Source organism: Ochotona curzoniae, unplaced genomic scaffold (assembly GCF_017591425.1).
Source record: "Ochotona curzoniae isolate NIBS_2020 unplaced genomic scaffold, NIBS_Ocur_1.0 contig_2754, whole genome shotgun sequence".
Taxonomy (NCBI): domain Eukaryota; kingdom Metazoa; phylum Chordata; class Mammalia; order Lagomorpha; family Ochotonidae; genus Ochotona; species Ochotona curzoniae.
The window spans coordinates 4051929-4066223 of record NW_024465582.1 but is presented as its reverse complement, the minus strand read 5'-3'; the positions used below and the strand labels follow the sequence as shown (position 1 = coordinate 4066223).

At 54.5% G+C, this 14295-nt stretch overlaps 1 protein-coding gene across 3 annotated transcripts; it reads right to left on the bottom strand.

The window, feature by feature from the left end:
* Positions 1-3536: 3536 nt before the first annotated feature.
* CCT5 (chaperonin containing TCP1 subunit 5) lies at positions 3537-14016 on the bottom strand. 3 transcript variants are annotated; one of them, XM_040977395.1, is made up of 12 exons: positions 13869-14016; positions 11458-11518; positions 11017-11051; positions 10887-10914; positions 9779-9977; positions 8461-8653; positions 8094-8243; positions 6622-6741; positions 6084-6269; positions 5295-5432; positions 4752-4932; positions 3537-3857 (listed from the first exon to the last, which is right to left on the bottom strand). In XM_040977395.1, exons 1-12 carry the CDS (start codon positions 13971-13973, stop codon positions 3730-3732), a joined length of 1524 nt encoding a protein of 507 aa, XP_040833329.1. In that variant the 5' UTR covers positions 13974-14016; the 3' UTR covers positions 3537-3729. The 3 variants fall into 3 exon arrangements, with proteins under 3 accessions (XP_040833329.1, XP_040833328.1, XP_040833330.1); XM_040977394.1 differs by having other exon boundaries at positions 10887-11051; XM_040977396.1 differs by lacking the exons at positions 10887-10914; positions 11017-11051.
* Positions 14017-14295: the final 279 nt, after the last annotated feature.

Here is a 14295-nt window from a genome sequence, read left to right as displayed (position 1 = left end):
GTTCAGTGCCTAAACAAGCTGGACGATAAATGCCTTGACGTCACATAGACCTGGGGCTGTTCAGGGACCGGGCGGCATCTCAGGGGGGCCTGGCCTGCAACTGGACGCATCCTTTCCATGCCTGAAGTGCAAAACCAGGGCAACTATGGACCATACCCAGGCAGAGGAGGAGCCCAACTTCAGAGATATTTGTCTTAAGAGAGCTGGATTTGTCACAACCACACATCATATATGGTTTCTAGTGACTCAAGCCTGTGAAGCAAAGTAAGCACAATTCTTTGGACTTTTAGCTTTTAAGTAAAAAAAAAATTGTTTTAAAATTTTTTACTTGAGAGAATTAGATTAGGCCTGGCGTTGTAACCTAGTGGCTAAAGCCCTAGCCTTGTATGTGGTGGGATCCCATGAGTGTCAGTTCCTGTCCCAGCTGTACTTCCCATCCAGCTCCCTGCTTGTGGCCTGGAAAAGCAGTTGAGGACGGCCCTTAAGACTGCACCTGCATGGGTTGCACGCAGGAAGCTCCTGGCTTCAGATCACTCAGCTCCAGCTGTTGTGGCCACATGGCGTGAACCAGTGGAAAGGAGACCATTCTCTGTCTCTCTGTAAATCTTTTTTCCAATAAAAAACTAAATAAACATTCAAAAGTTAGATCTTGCACTTGCTGCAAGGCCATTAGCAGAGAGGGGAATGAGAAGTGACGCAGCAGGAACTGAACCGACACCCATACAACGTGCTGCTGTCCTGAGCGAGCGTACCTTCCACACGATGTGGCTCCAAACTAAAAAAAAAAACCTTTCTAAGGGAAACATTTACATTTTTTAAAATTGAAAAGCAGATCAGATTTCTAGAGGAGAAAATTCCTGCATTCACTAGTTCACTCCACAAACATGTGCTATGCTCAGAGATGAGCCAATCCAGGAGGAAGCCAGGGTCTCCCAGCAGGTGCAGGGTCCTGAGGCTTTGGGCCATCCTCGACTGCTTTCCTAGGCCACAAGCAGGGAGCTGGATGGGAAGTGGAGCTGCCCGGATTAGAACCAGCACCCATATGGGATCCTGGTGCATGGGAGGTAAGAACTTTAGCCTTTAGGATTTGCGCCGGGCCAACAATGTGTGCAATTTAGCTATGGAGCCAATTCCAAAAATATTCTTCTTGCACAACATATAACATTAGTGTTTTTGTGTGGTATTGTGCAAAAGTTCAGCAAACAGATTTGTTTCTCTTCATCAACTATAAAATACCAGATGAGGTGACCCCACTGTCTGCCAGGCAGTGGTTAGGCTGCCACTGTCATCTTGGGGTCCCAGGGTCAAGACTGAGTGAGGTGACGGGTCACATGGAAGATATGTGTTGTGCCTCCCTGGGTCCTGTGTATACTCTGTCCATGTCTTGTGACTTTGCTCCAATTGGAAGTCTGTCTCCCGCGAGTGGCCAGTAGCTAACGAGACTGGGCATATAGCTTGCCAGGGAATTTGGCTGTGGGTCTTTTCAGCATGGGACACCTGTCTGCACTGGCAAATGCCCCTGTGGCTCTTGCCTGACCCGTGCCCAGCTTCTTCCTGCCGAGCCAGCCACTCTCTGCAGGAGAATCCTGGCTGGGCAAGGAGCCAGGGTGAGGCCAGACACAGGCCGTGCTGCAGAGGCAGACCTGGGGGAGTATGGCCAGGGCAGGAGGGAGCTTAGGGACCAGCATCATCGCCCTATGTGTGGGCAGCAAGCGAGGAGTTGTTCCAGGAGCCACCACACCACGCAGGCAAGGTCCATGCGGGGTCCATCAGCAGGCTGCACGTAGCTACACCTGGAGTGGATTGTAGGAGGACCCTCACACCTGGGAACTGTCAGAGGTGACAAAGCCCTGGGTGTCCAGGCAACCTGAGGCTGACAGCCACTGCAGCCAGGGCAAGGATGCCTTTGTGTGTCATCCAGGGAAAGGAGCAGCCTCACCCCGTGAACGCTTAGCCTGAAGCCAGGGCCACACCTGCGACGCACACTGCGGCTGCCTCCCAGTGCCAGTGCTGTGTGGCTGGCCTTGCTGGTCCGGTCCAGTGGGCACAGACAGGAGTGGAACTAAGGACAAAGGGTTGGGGTGTCTTTCAGGATCCTGTGGTGAGCCAGGTGGCTCTCTCTCTCAGCTCTGACCTCCCTTCTGGGGTCTTATACCAGCACTGCCAGTGGCACGGTGTGTGCGTTTCCCAAGATTCCCTATTTGACACCCAGTACACAGCACGTAAGTGGTCTCCCTTTTTCCCAAGTAGTTATATGTTCACAAATACAGTTAAAAACAAGTCAGCTTCATTTTCATAAAATTGACCATGGCAATGCCACCTCCAACCCAGGCCGTGGGAAAGGTGCAAAGATCCAGTTGAGGAAGACACCGTTGACCTCCTGGCTCCCTGAAAAGACCCAGGACCCGAAGGGGTTTTATGGACATGTATCTAGACTTCCCCCACCTTTGCTCATTAGCCGTTTGTCTTCAGTGTCCTCCTTTCTGAGTCTTCAAGGGTCCACCTTCTGTAGGCTGCGTGCATGTAGCGCCTTCTTGGCCAGAGCCTGAGTGACCAACCCGTCTCACCCGACACTTACTCTCCTGTCTGCAAGCTCCCACCCTGTAGGGAAGCTGCTCCTTCAAGGGCAGAGAGGGCAGCTGGCATTGTGGCTTGGTGTATTAGGCTGCTGACCCCCAAGATGCCTGCTCTCACATGTGCACTGGCTCATTCCAGCATGTTCCACTCCCACCAGCCCATGCTAACGCACATGGGAAAGCAGTGAATGTGTGCTTGAGTGCCTGCCACCCAAGATGAACTGGCTTGCTCTGCTAGTTCTGATCTTGCACACAGAGGGACAGGAATGCAGGATGGAACCAGGCCAGCTAGAGCAGAGATGGAGAGCCATCTGTTAACAGAGCATGCTGTGTTTCAGAGTAAGCCATGTGCACACCTGAGACCCCCTCCCCCCCATTTGTGGTGACAACATACATCAGTGGCCTTTGCCATGGCTCAACTGGCTAACCCTCTGCCTGTAAGTGGCTGGATCCCACATGGGTGTTGGTGCATGTCCCAGCTGCTCCAGTTCCCATCCAGTTCCCTGTTAATGTGCTTGGGTAACAGTGAGGGTTGGCTAAGATCCTGAGATCCTGCACCCATGTCAGAGACGTGGAAGAAGCTCTAGCTTTGGAGCAGTTCAGCTCTGGTCACTGTGGTCCCTTTGTCCGTCTCTCCTTCTCTCTATAAATCTACCTTTCCAATAAAAATAAACATACCTTGAAAAGAGCATCTATGAGCGGGGGCTATAAGACTCCTGTCCCCTGTGTGGAAAGGAGTACGACCATGTCCAAATACTCTCAGTGTTAAAATAAACCTTGAGGACACCCCCAACTTGTGACTTCTGGCTGGCAGAGGGAACGCTCTCCATCCTTAGCACTTCATCCAAAAACATAAGCCCATCCCCCAAGAATAAGACATAAACACCCACCTGTCCTTTAAGAGCCCCGAAATGTACCAGAATCCCTTTCATGAAGGTAGCAATGAGCATCTCTTACAGGCTATTTAGGGTCTGCATTTAATAGGAACACAAGAGCTTGTGCAAGTACTCCTAGAATTACAGTCGTGACCAAGGGGGACCATGTTGACCAACCAGCTGCTTTATCACGGCCCTGGAGCCTGAAAAGACTTAACAATAAATAAGCAGATGTGTCAATCACTCGGGGGTCTTCCTGACACATCAGACTCTCAGCTTTATTCTTCAGATTCTCCAGGCTTACGGATGTCATCAATCTTCAAAATCATTCTCACCATCTGGGTTGCCAGGGAGATCTGTTGCTTTTTGCCAATCAAAGTTTCTATGACATGTTGTTGCTTCATATCTGAAAAATACAAGTGAAGTGATTATCCCAACCTAGCCAGTACCAGGTCATCTGTCGACTATCAGTCAGCAGCTCTGGCTTATGGAAGCACAAACAGAACACTCTCAGGCTACCGAGGACACACACCTGTCACCCTCTGCGGCCAGGACTCAGCGTGGTCCAAGCAGTGTGAATGAACGAGAGCCCTGTTCCCACAGGCTCAGGCTGCCATGCCTTTGCTCTGCTTCGTGCTGGAACCCCAGTGGGCACAGCACTTACCAAGCCCCCTGTTGCCCATGGAACACGAGGGGTCTTAGGAAAACTGCACTGAACTTTACAATCCCATTTTCTGTCGGCTTTCTGAAGACTCTTTGCACACCACGTAACACATTATAACCAAAAGTTCACTGTGGAGAGGTTTTATGTGGTTGTCAGAACGCACGGAAACCTTTCTACAGAAAGTGAGACGGCCATCATTTCCAAAACATGTCCATCTTTGGGAAGCAGAGCAGCACCATGCATCGGCTACCACCGCGGGAATGGGTTTTATGCTGTCCCGCAGGGTTAGCAGACTTAGTAAGACCACTTAAGGCAATCAAATGAAACCTAGAGTTCAGGACCTGAAGATGGAAACGATGCAAATCTGAAAAAGCCGACAGTGCCCCAGCGTGCATTGCACACTGCTCAGAACACAGTGTGACAGGTTCAGTGTGAGCCAAGCAGCCCCTGCTGCGGTGTGAACCTGGCTGTCCCTCAGCAACGCAGGCTGACATATGCTGGCCACTGCCGTGGTGTTGGGAGGTGACCAGGTTCTTTGGAGGGACTTTAGGGAGTGGGTCCTTCCCTTGAGTGTCCCTCTGCACGGCCCCTCCCCAAGGGGGCCCCCGACCCTGGACCTGGCGGCTCTCTCCTCACCATTGGTGCCCCTGTGCAGGCAGTCGATCCCAAGAGCGGGGTTCATCTCCTTCACTTGTCGGGCTCGCACCTCGGACATGGTCTGGATGGGGTTCATGCCGCTGTTCTCGGCAAGCGCCATGGGGATGACCTCCAGGGCGTCGGCGAAGGCCCGCATGGCATACTGCTCCAGGGTCGGACACTGCAGGGGCACATGGTCATTAGGCACACTTGGCAGACAGAGCAGGCTGGCAGTGGTCTGCCACCAGGACACACACTCTGAAAAGCCATCGAAGAGTTTGGGGGCAGGCTATCTTGTCTACTTTCAGTTGATCATAGATTGACCATGTCGCTGCAGAATTAAGGAGGCTCGTCCCGGCAAAGTGAATCTTCACACTCTGAGCTATGGCAGCAAAACAGTGAAGACTGTGGAGCCTAATCATTCCTGTCAAGGGCACAGTCACTGGAAACGCCTGAGCTGAGAAGTGGGTGTGGGAGAGGAACGGGAATGCTGGGACAGGGTGCCTGCCCCATGGCCTCCTGCATTGCTGCCCCATGCCTCACCTTGTCTGCCTCCCGGCTCACCGCCAGAGCGCATGAGATCTCGGCAGCTCCTCCCCCGTACACCACACGGTTGTCTCGGATGAGGTTCCGGATGACACACAGGGCGTCATGAAGGGATCGCTTCGCTTCCTCGATGATCTAAAGCAAAGTTCTCTCTCAATCCATGTCATCAAGAGATACTGATGTCAAAACCCAAATCCATGGTTCCCCCCTTATACGCTGGTGTATTAAGGAGGCCGCCTGCTCAGAGTCTGTCCCAAGCCATGCACAGGGAGACCTGGCTGCAGCCTCCAGCCCTGGCCAACATGGACATCTGTGGAATGAGGCAAGCAGTGGTTGGAAGATCGAAGTCTCTCCGGCTGCCTCTCCCAGTTAGTCCTCACAGAACCGCGGAGCACCGCGTGGCACTGATTCCTTTATTCACCAGCTGCCTCACCACACAGCTAAGTTCCACAGAGGCAGTGGCACCAACTCATTTCATGATTGTCATTAAGCAAGGGGGTGAAAATCCAACCAATAAAACATCTTGAAAATTTGCATTCGTCACAATGTGCCATAAAATTCCTTCTTGAGTGAAGAGATCTGAACGGATCATGGACAAGGACCCGGTTCTACTGAAGGGACAGGAACAAGCCCTTGCAAACTGACACTTTAAAACAGTCTCACTCAGCTAAGGTGTAATACACATTCTGAGAAGAGTAACTTTTCTTTTAAGGTAGTCAGCTGTTTTAATACCTCATGGGCAAATGGAGTAGCAAGATCAGATAAAGCATACATGAGAATCCTCACCATTTTATTCCCTCCTCGAATGAAAATGGTCACTGCCCTGGAGTTCTTGCACTGCTCAATCACCAGCATTTTATCTTTGGTCGTCCCAAAGGAGATCTCGCGGACAAGCCCAGCAAAGCCCAACTTCTCTGGCGTGAGTTCCGAGAAGCGTGGGACGATGCGCCCCCCGGTGGCGATGGCGATCAGCTGCAGTGAGGGTCAGGGACAGGAGACCAGCTGAGCCTGGGGCTGGTGCTGTCCAGCTCTCCCACCCCACAGGACTCCCTCTGCTGAGCCCAGCAGCACCTGGGCGGCAAGGGGTGTCAGGGAGATCTTCCTGCCTCGGCAAGGCACTAAGGACATGTGGGAACCACCTCAAAAAGCCGTGAGGCACCCGAGATGCATGAACGAGTCCAACAAGCGTCTCTCACGGCCCCTGCTCGTGCCATGCTCTTTCCACCCAAGCCCAAACACTGTGTGTCACCCAGTGAGCGCCCACACACACCAAGGGCTCTACACTCAACCTTCCCGGAAAGGCCCTCCCCAGGCAGCTTCCCACCTCAATCTCCGGCCCGCCGACCCAACGAACTGCAGGCAAGCTGTTCTGAAGAAGCAAGTGGTTGGCTTCATCGTCAAAGCCCCACTGGCAGATGGCTAGGTTAGCACCAGTGTCCTTAATCTGTGAGAAGAAATACACATCACGTAGTCAGGTGTCACTTCGGTAACACTTGTATGACAGGGGAGACAGGTGGGTACAGGAGGGTGTGTAAGCAGGCCCGGCACATCACAAGCACAGCAGAAGGAAACCCCTGTCCCATTCATTCCAGATCCCAAACAACACACTTCTATCAGCTGGAATCATTTTAGTATCTATGCTTTAAAACCACCACCAGCAGTCTCTGTTGAAATCCATCTCCAAGTGAAGCAGAAGATGGTCGTGGAAGTGACCGAGGCCCAGAGCCACCCGGCCAGCAGGCAGCTGTGCAGGCGTCCCGAGGGGCTGTGTGCTCGCCAGCACCCCTGCAATCCTCCCTCTCTGGAGCAAGGGCCGCTCTCTCCCGAGGGGACAGCCTGGTCCTCCCTGCCCACGCCTTCTGGATCTCGTCCTCAACCCCTTCCCTCTCCCAGCTGTCACACAGTCCATTCACAGGCAGCCTTACCGTCCCCTCCAGCTGTGAGCTAAGCCCAGCCTGCCCTGCAGGAAACCGCTGCCGCTTCCTCCTGAACATGGCAGCCATTTTGCTCCCGGCCTCAAGATGGAAAGGGCCCTTCCTCTACTCCACAGCTCCTACAATGTTCCCGTTTGTGTCCCTCCTGCTCATTCCTCCCCCTTCCCCAGGCCACACCTCTTCGGGACCCCAGTGAGGAGGCTCCGCCCACTGAGGTTGGCTGCAGAGCCCCACCCTCTCGGCCGGCTCTCTGACCTCACCCCAGGGTCAGCCTTCTCTCAATGCTGCCCCGGCTGTCCTTCAGATCCTTTACAACTCACCCGCCTGGTCTGCAGCAGCCACTGAACTTGACAGTGTGCCCACAGCAGGCGTGACGACGCTGCTGGCATGCCCTCCGTGCTAAGCACCATCCTATCCTACAGCTGGGGCCGGGGTTCTCGGGCACTGGGCCTTCTGCTCTGCCAACTCCTCACAGGACAGCCACCTCAGGCGACAGTGCCCATGTGTGGCAGGCCCAGCCCAGCGGTGCCCACTCTTCCAGGCACCCTAACCACCATTTCAACACAGAACTGGATGTCTCCATCCTTTTATGCAGTTCTGTGCCGTGTCTTGCTGTGTCTGCTTACTTTCAAGTACTCAAACGGCTCCAAAAGGAGCTGACCTCCACCGGCACCAGTACGGGCTGCTGGGATGGCAGAAGTGGTATGCACTTGGTGCAGCACCAGCCAGGTAAGGTGTGGACAGTCATTACGCGGACGTCCCCCACAGCCACAGGATGAAGTGTCCAACACAGAAGCTGGCAGCAGGCACTAACCATGGCGTTGGTGGGAGCCCCACCTGCCCTGCCCTGCAGCAGACTCACCTGCTGAATCATCTCCTCAAACTTGTCCTTTTCGTACTTCTGGAGAGCCCTGTAGTCTTCCACAGAGGTCACGTCCAGCTTGTGCTTGGTCTTCGGCTTAGGTGGTTCGAAGGGACATGTGAGAATTGCAATCTTGGCGTCCTCCACTTTCTGCAAGGCAAGCACGAGCTCTGTCAGCAGTGGGCCTGCGCCGGGAGCAGCAGAGCCGGGAGCGGGGAGCAGGGGCCAGGGGAGCTGGGGGCAGGGAGCCGGGGCCAGGGGAGCTGGGAGCAGGGGAGCCGGGAGCAGGGGAGCTGGGGAGCCGGGAGCAGGGGAGCAGGGGAGCTGGGGAGCAGGGGCCAGGGGAGCTGGGGCGGCAGCCACTTACCTTCGGCATCTGCGGGTGACTGAAATCCTTGTCCACAATCACGCCCTTGATGAGCTGAGTGTCCTCCAGCCGCCCGCCCACTTTTCCTTCCACTTTGATGAGCTCAAAATCCACATCCCTGCGCTCCATGTCCGCCACCGTGAGCACAGCATTCACGGCGATCTCGGCCATCTGCCGGTGACAGCTGTTGACCCTGGGCACGCGACACAGCACGCACCTGTCAGTCCATGCGACAGTCATGACCGCGGAGGCAGAGCATGGTGACCCGTAACTTAGTGACAAGCGCGCAGGAGGGAACAGCATCCTAAGCCGCCTTTCCCAGGCACTCCAGAGCGGATCACGGCCTCGACGGGCAAGCAGCCCTGGTATCCTCACCAAGGCCCCGCCTCCCTGTGGCACGGGTGGCACAGCAGAGGCCAAGGCGGCACTACTTTCAAAGTATCCTGACTGGGAATGGCAGGAATTGGTGACCCCCCCCAGTGAGGTCTGGCTGTGACTCTGAGCATGGGGTCCAGGGCAGCCCATCTTTGATGCCCCCACCCACCAGCACAAGGTGGGAACTTTCAACCTCTGAACAGACTGCTCGGTCAGCATGAGTCTGGGAGGCCCCAAGGGGCATCTATGTGAAATACACTGCCTGGTGTCTTGTCACCTGGAGAAATGCAACTAAAAATGCCATCAGTGTCCTAAGCAGGCGCCCCACAGTAAGTGGGATGTATAGGGCCACAATCCCACCGGGCATACCTCTGGCAGCACAAACATCCACAGACTTCTAAGGACCCATGAGCAGAGCGGGTCCATTCACAGTGCACCACTAAGAGACGCCAGTGCACTCTTCTCAACAGGGCTGTCACTGACCAAGGCTTCCACTCGGGCACAGAAAAAGAACTTTTACGTCAAAAATGACTTCACACAAAGACGTATAACAAAGCAGCCTGTCCCTCGGCCGAGCTGCTGAAGTTCCCAGGAAGCGGCAGATGTCAGCAGCTATCAGGCAAGCAGGCGGCCAAAAACGAGTTAGACTCACGTAAGCTAGGCCCCCCCAAGCACGGCCTTTCCTGGCAGGTACAGAGCACCCAGCCTGATCAATGAAAGCGCCATGCGATTCACAAACGTCAAGAAGACTGAACAAGTGAACCTGGAAATTCAGCTTCCAACTGCAACATAAACACCTGTGTCTTACACCATTGCTAAGTAAGACAAACCCCAAACTAGCAGGAACGCATCAAATCCGCATCCAAGCAGCTTTCCCAAATGCGCAAATGCACACACACACACATCCACCCGCACTCAGCTGGAACCTTCCACCAGAACGTACACTTTGGAGCCCAGGGTGGTCTTGGCAGTCTGAATGAGGGGCTCGGTGTCCTTCATGTCCACGAGGACGCTGTCGCTGATCTTGTCCAGGTGCTCGATGGCGATGCGGGCAGCCTGCTCGTAGCCGTCGGCTATCCGGATCGGGTGGATGCCTCGGTCCAGCAGCTGCTCGGCTTCCTCCAACAAGGCACCAGCCAGCACTGCAAACAGAGTAGCCACTGTCCAGGAAAAGGCTCAAACCAAACGCTCCCTGGGACCAATAACAAGCAGGAGCTGCCTTGTAAGTTAGAAAGTTCCAGAATTAATCTAGAAGTCATCTTTGAGGCTGAGGCCCCTGTTTTGGAAGGAGAACTTGTGCTAGCTCCAGCGAAGTTCTAAGAGGTCCCATGGCCCATCCTCGGGGATGCCGCCACCCGCTGCTCTCCCAGCACTCTTGGAACAGCAGTGGGCACCGCAGAAATGCCTGGCGACCAAGTATTTGCAGAAAAGGTGCCCTGGGTTTCCATTCTGTTTTCTTACTTAATATGGCACCATGCTTTGTTAACATATGCCTATTGTTGTCCAGTTCAAGTATTAATTCAAGATAAAAAAAAATTCATTAGTTATTTGGGAGGAAGCGAGACACAGAGAAAGATCTCCTAGCCTCTGCAACTCCCCAAAGCAGGGACACCATCAGGCTGAAGTCAGGAGACAGGGGACTCAACCCAGGTCTCCCTGGTAGATGGCTGGGCCACCATGTAAGCTACACTTGTCACCCGCCAGGGAGGGCATCAGCAGGAAGCCGGAACTGCGAGTGAAGCTGGACTCAACCCAGGATCTGGACAGGACGTATGCTGTGTCTTAAGGGCCAGTAACCCCTGCGCTGAACGCCCAGGCCTAAATATGTCAGAGGCAGTTGAGAACAAGGTATTCTTCCACATCACTGCAGCTCTTTTATTGAAGAAACTTGACACTGAAACTGTTACTTAGTACCTGATCCAAACCCAACCCCCCTCCGAAACACACCCAGCAAACAAACCCCTACAGATGAGCAAGCTCACGCTGGCCGGCCGCCCACAGCGGCTCTCCCCGCCAGGCCTGCACTCCTCCAGCACGGCGCGTGTCCTTACCGACCACCCCTGTGGTGCCGTCCCCGATCTCGTCATCCTGGGACTTGGAGAGCTCGACCATGAGCTTGGCGATCTGGTGGTCCACGTCCATCATGCTCAGAATGGTGGCCCCGTCGTTGGTCACGGTGACATCACCGTCCTTATCCACCATCATCTTGTCGAGGCCTGAAAGGACAGCACTGGTCAGAAGGATCAAAGCCAGCCGGACTGCCAGCGTCGGCTCACCCCAAGTCTCAACCACGTCCTTGTGCTTCTCACGAGCACGTGTCTAGATTGGCCCAAGTCAGAGACGTGGGACTAATTATGGGCTCCACTAAATACAGTTCTAATCTCAAAAGATGACAAGCATGGTTTCTGGAAAATCACAATGAGACGACAACTAGAAAAGAAGGTCTGCTCTTACATTACAAGCATATTTTAGTCGTAACCACATTTTAAAAGTCTAAAATTCACCGAAAAGCCCTGTCTCTGCTAGGGGAACAGGACATGTTGTCGTCCCACCACTCCGTTTCTGTGCAACTATAGGATTTAAAACTTCTGACTCAAAAACACAGAAATGTTAAATTCTTACCATTTGGTCCAAGCGATGTTCTCATTGTGTTGGCTACAGCCTTTGCTGCCATGATGTGAGACTGAAGGAAACACAGAAAGGAAGGTCACAGCCCATCCCCACGGCTCGGGGCAGTCCCCGTCTCCACAGCCTGGCAGCGATGGGTATCAGGCCTAACCTTGGTGTGGCAACATGCAGTCTGACCTGACGGGCACACCACCTGGCAATCACTTGCTGGTTTACTGCACTGCTGTTTCAGGTGGCTGAGCCAACACATACCCGCACACAGAATCACCTGTGCCTGTCCAAGTTTATAAAAGCAATCGATTCTGAAAGAAGCAAAGTTCTACTAAGTGGTTAACAATGTCACAGGAAACTGCCCGTGCACAAATAACCTGTTGTCGCTCTTTAAAAAAAACCCTGCTTTGAGGCTGGCCAATGGCTCAATTGGCCAATCCTCCACCTTCAGGTGCATGTGCCCCATATGGCTGCCTCACTTCCAATCCAGCTCCCTGCTTGTGGCTTGGGAAAGCAGTGGAGGATGGCCTAAAGCTTGGGAAGTGGGGCCTAGTGTGATAGCGTAGAGGTTAAGGACCTCGCCTTGAACATGCCGGGATCCCATATGGGTGCTGGTTCTAATCCCAACTGCTCCACTTCCCATCCAGCTCCCTGCTTGTGGCCTGAGAAAGCAGTCAAGGATGGCCCAAAGCCTTGGGATCCTGCCACCTGCATTGGAGACCTGGAGGAAGTTCCTGACTCCTGGCTTCGGATCGGCGCAGTACCGGCCGTCGTGGTCACTTGGGGAGTGAACCACCGGATGGAAGATCTTTCTGTCTCTCCTCCTCTCTGTAGATCTGACTTTCCAATAAAAATAAATAAATCTTAAAAAAAAAGAGAGAGTTCAGGAAGCTAACCAGTGGGTGGAAGATCTTTCTGTTTCTTCTGTCAAACTGTCTTTTGAATAAAAACAATTCTAAGAACAAACAAACAAAACTTTGCTCAGGAAAGTGCAAGAAAGCGTTCTCTTCCCCCTTCCGGCTATTCCGGCGCTGGCTGCTTCTCCACCTACAGCATGGGCCTGACTCCTCTCAGGGCGCCTGCAAACTGAGCCTGCTGACTTCAGCAGCCCAGTACTGCTGCACTGCTAACACGGAACACACTGCAAGGAGCTACACGACTAAAAACGTCTCAACAACACATCACGCCTCAGGCTCTAATGGGAAAAAGCGCCCATCCTCTTCACCCAAGAAAATGCTGAACTCTTAGCTCACGCCACTCTTCCTGCTGCCCCGAGCTTCTCACATACTCTGGCTCTGCATCTCTACACATCCCCAGGCGTGGAGCCCCAGTACTCAAACATGCCACCCCAGAGCAGAGCTGGGCAGACAGCCCCAACTCGGATGTCTACGTTCCAAGGAAGAAAAACGGGCATGTTCCTGATTTGCAGGCGAGTCACTGGAACTTGGGGAATATTGGTTGGAGCATCCTGGCTAAACACGCTGAGTCCCTCCCCACGCTGAAGGATCCTGCTCCGGTTCCACCCTCAGCTGGTCAGCACAGAACCCCAACCCAGCACAGCCAGCCAGCCTCCCAAGGGCTTCGACAATCCCCAGCCTTCAGCTTTTCTTCAAAGCCCTTCCCCGCCGGCGGCCTAACCCAGCTCCCGGTCCAGCTGCCTCGCTCTAGATGCGCTGCCACAGGCGTGCTCAGTGAGGCCGCCTGGTCCTCCACCTGGCAGGCCAGAGAGCAGCCACTTGCGGCAACACAACGAATTCTCGCAACACTAAGCCTATTAGGACGTCCACCTCGGGAATCTGGCGGGCCAAGGGCCCGCTCCCCATCAGCAGGGGACAGGTCAGACACTGTGCACCGTCCGCTCCTGCCCACTCATGGTCCACCGTGCAGGGCCAGTGACCTGGGCTCAACCGCTGCAGTAGTGTGCAGGGAGCCCCCCGCATGGCTGACGGTTAGACAAGCTGTGGCTGTCCACCCGGAGCCCTGGACGCTCTCTCCGCAGAGCCCTTGAACGGGAAAGCGGAGTTCCAGATACTGCCAAGTAGCCTGACCCTTTCTCTTGGGAAGGGGAAGTAGGGTAGGAAGCGCGTGCGGCCCCTAGGTGAGCTATCTGTCCTGTCCAGTCCTCAGGAACACCTGCCGATGGCCCCCACCTAGGCCGGCCAGTCTGCGCGAGACCCGGGCCGCTACAGGCCTAAGGAAACCGCCCACCCTGGTCTGCGGCCTCGGCTCTCCAGCACGCTGCTCGCAAGCCTCCTCCCTCCTGGCTCTCCGCGGCTCCGGCCACCGAGATCGGGCCGCCTTTGTCGGGGCTCAGCCTGCGCATCCCGCCGACCAGCGGGCAACACATGGCCGAGCCGCGCCCCAAGCCTGCGCAGAGCCAGGCCCGGCCGCCCCGCGGAGCTCCAGCCCCGCACCTTGAGGGCCTCGAGGCCCATGAGACGGGACTTGCGGTCCTGATCCTTGATGATGAGGAAAGGCCGCCCATATTCATCGAAGGCGAGGGTCCCCACGGACGCCATGCTTCTGCACCAGGAGTTAGACCACACCGGAACCCAGAGCGCGCACCTTCCTCTCGCGGGAGGGCTCAACAGCCCGCGCATGCGCAACGCGGGCCGCACGAGACTTATGTTTCAACCGTGACTAGTTTGACGCTACACAGTACCTTCTGGAACCAGGGCCCTTTGGAAACTTCTAACATCCGGAAAGCGTGGGGGGATCGGAAGTCAGGGGACAGATACTTTCAGAACTCAGAGGTCAAAAAAAGACAAAAAATCATTCCTGAGAGTTTACAATTGAGTTTCTGCCTAATGTGTTACAGCGGACAATTCATGCACTTAAAGT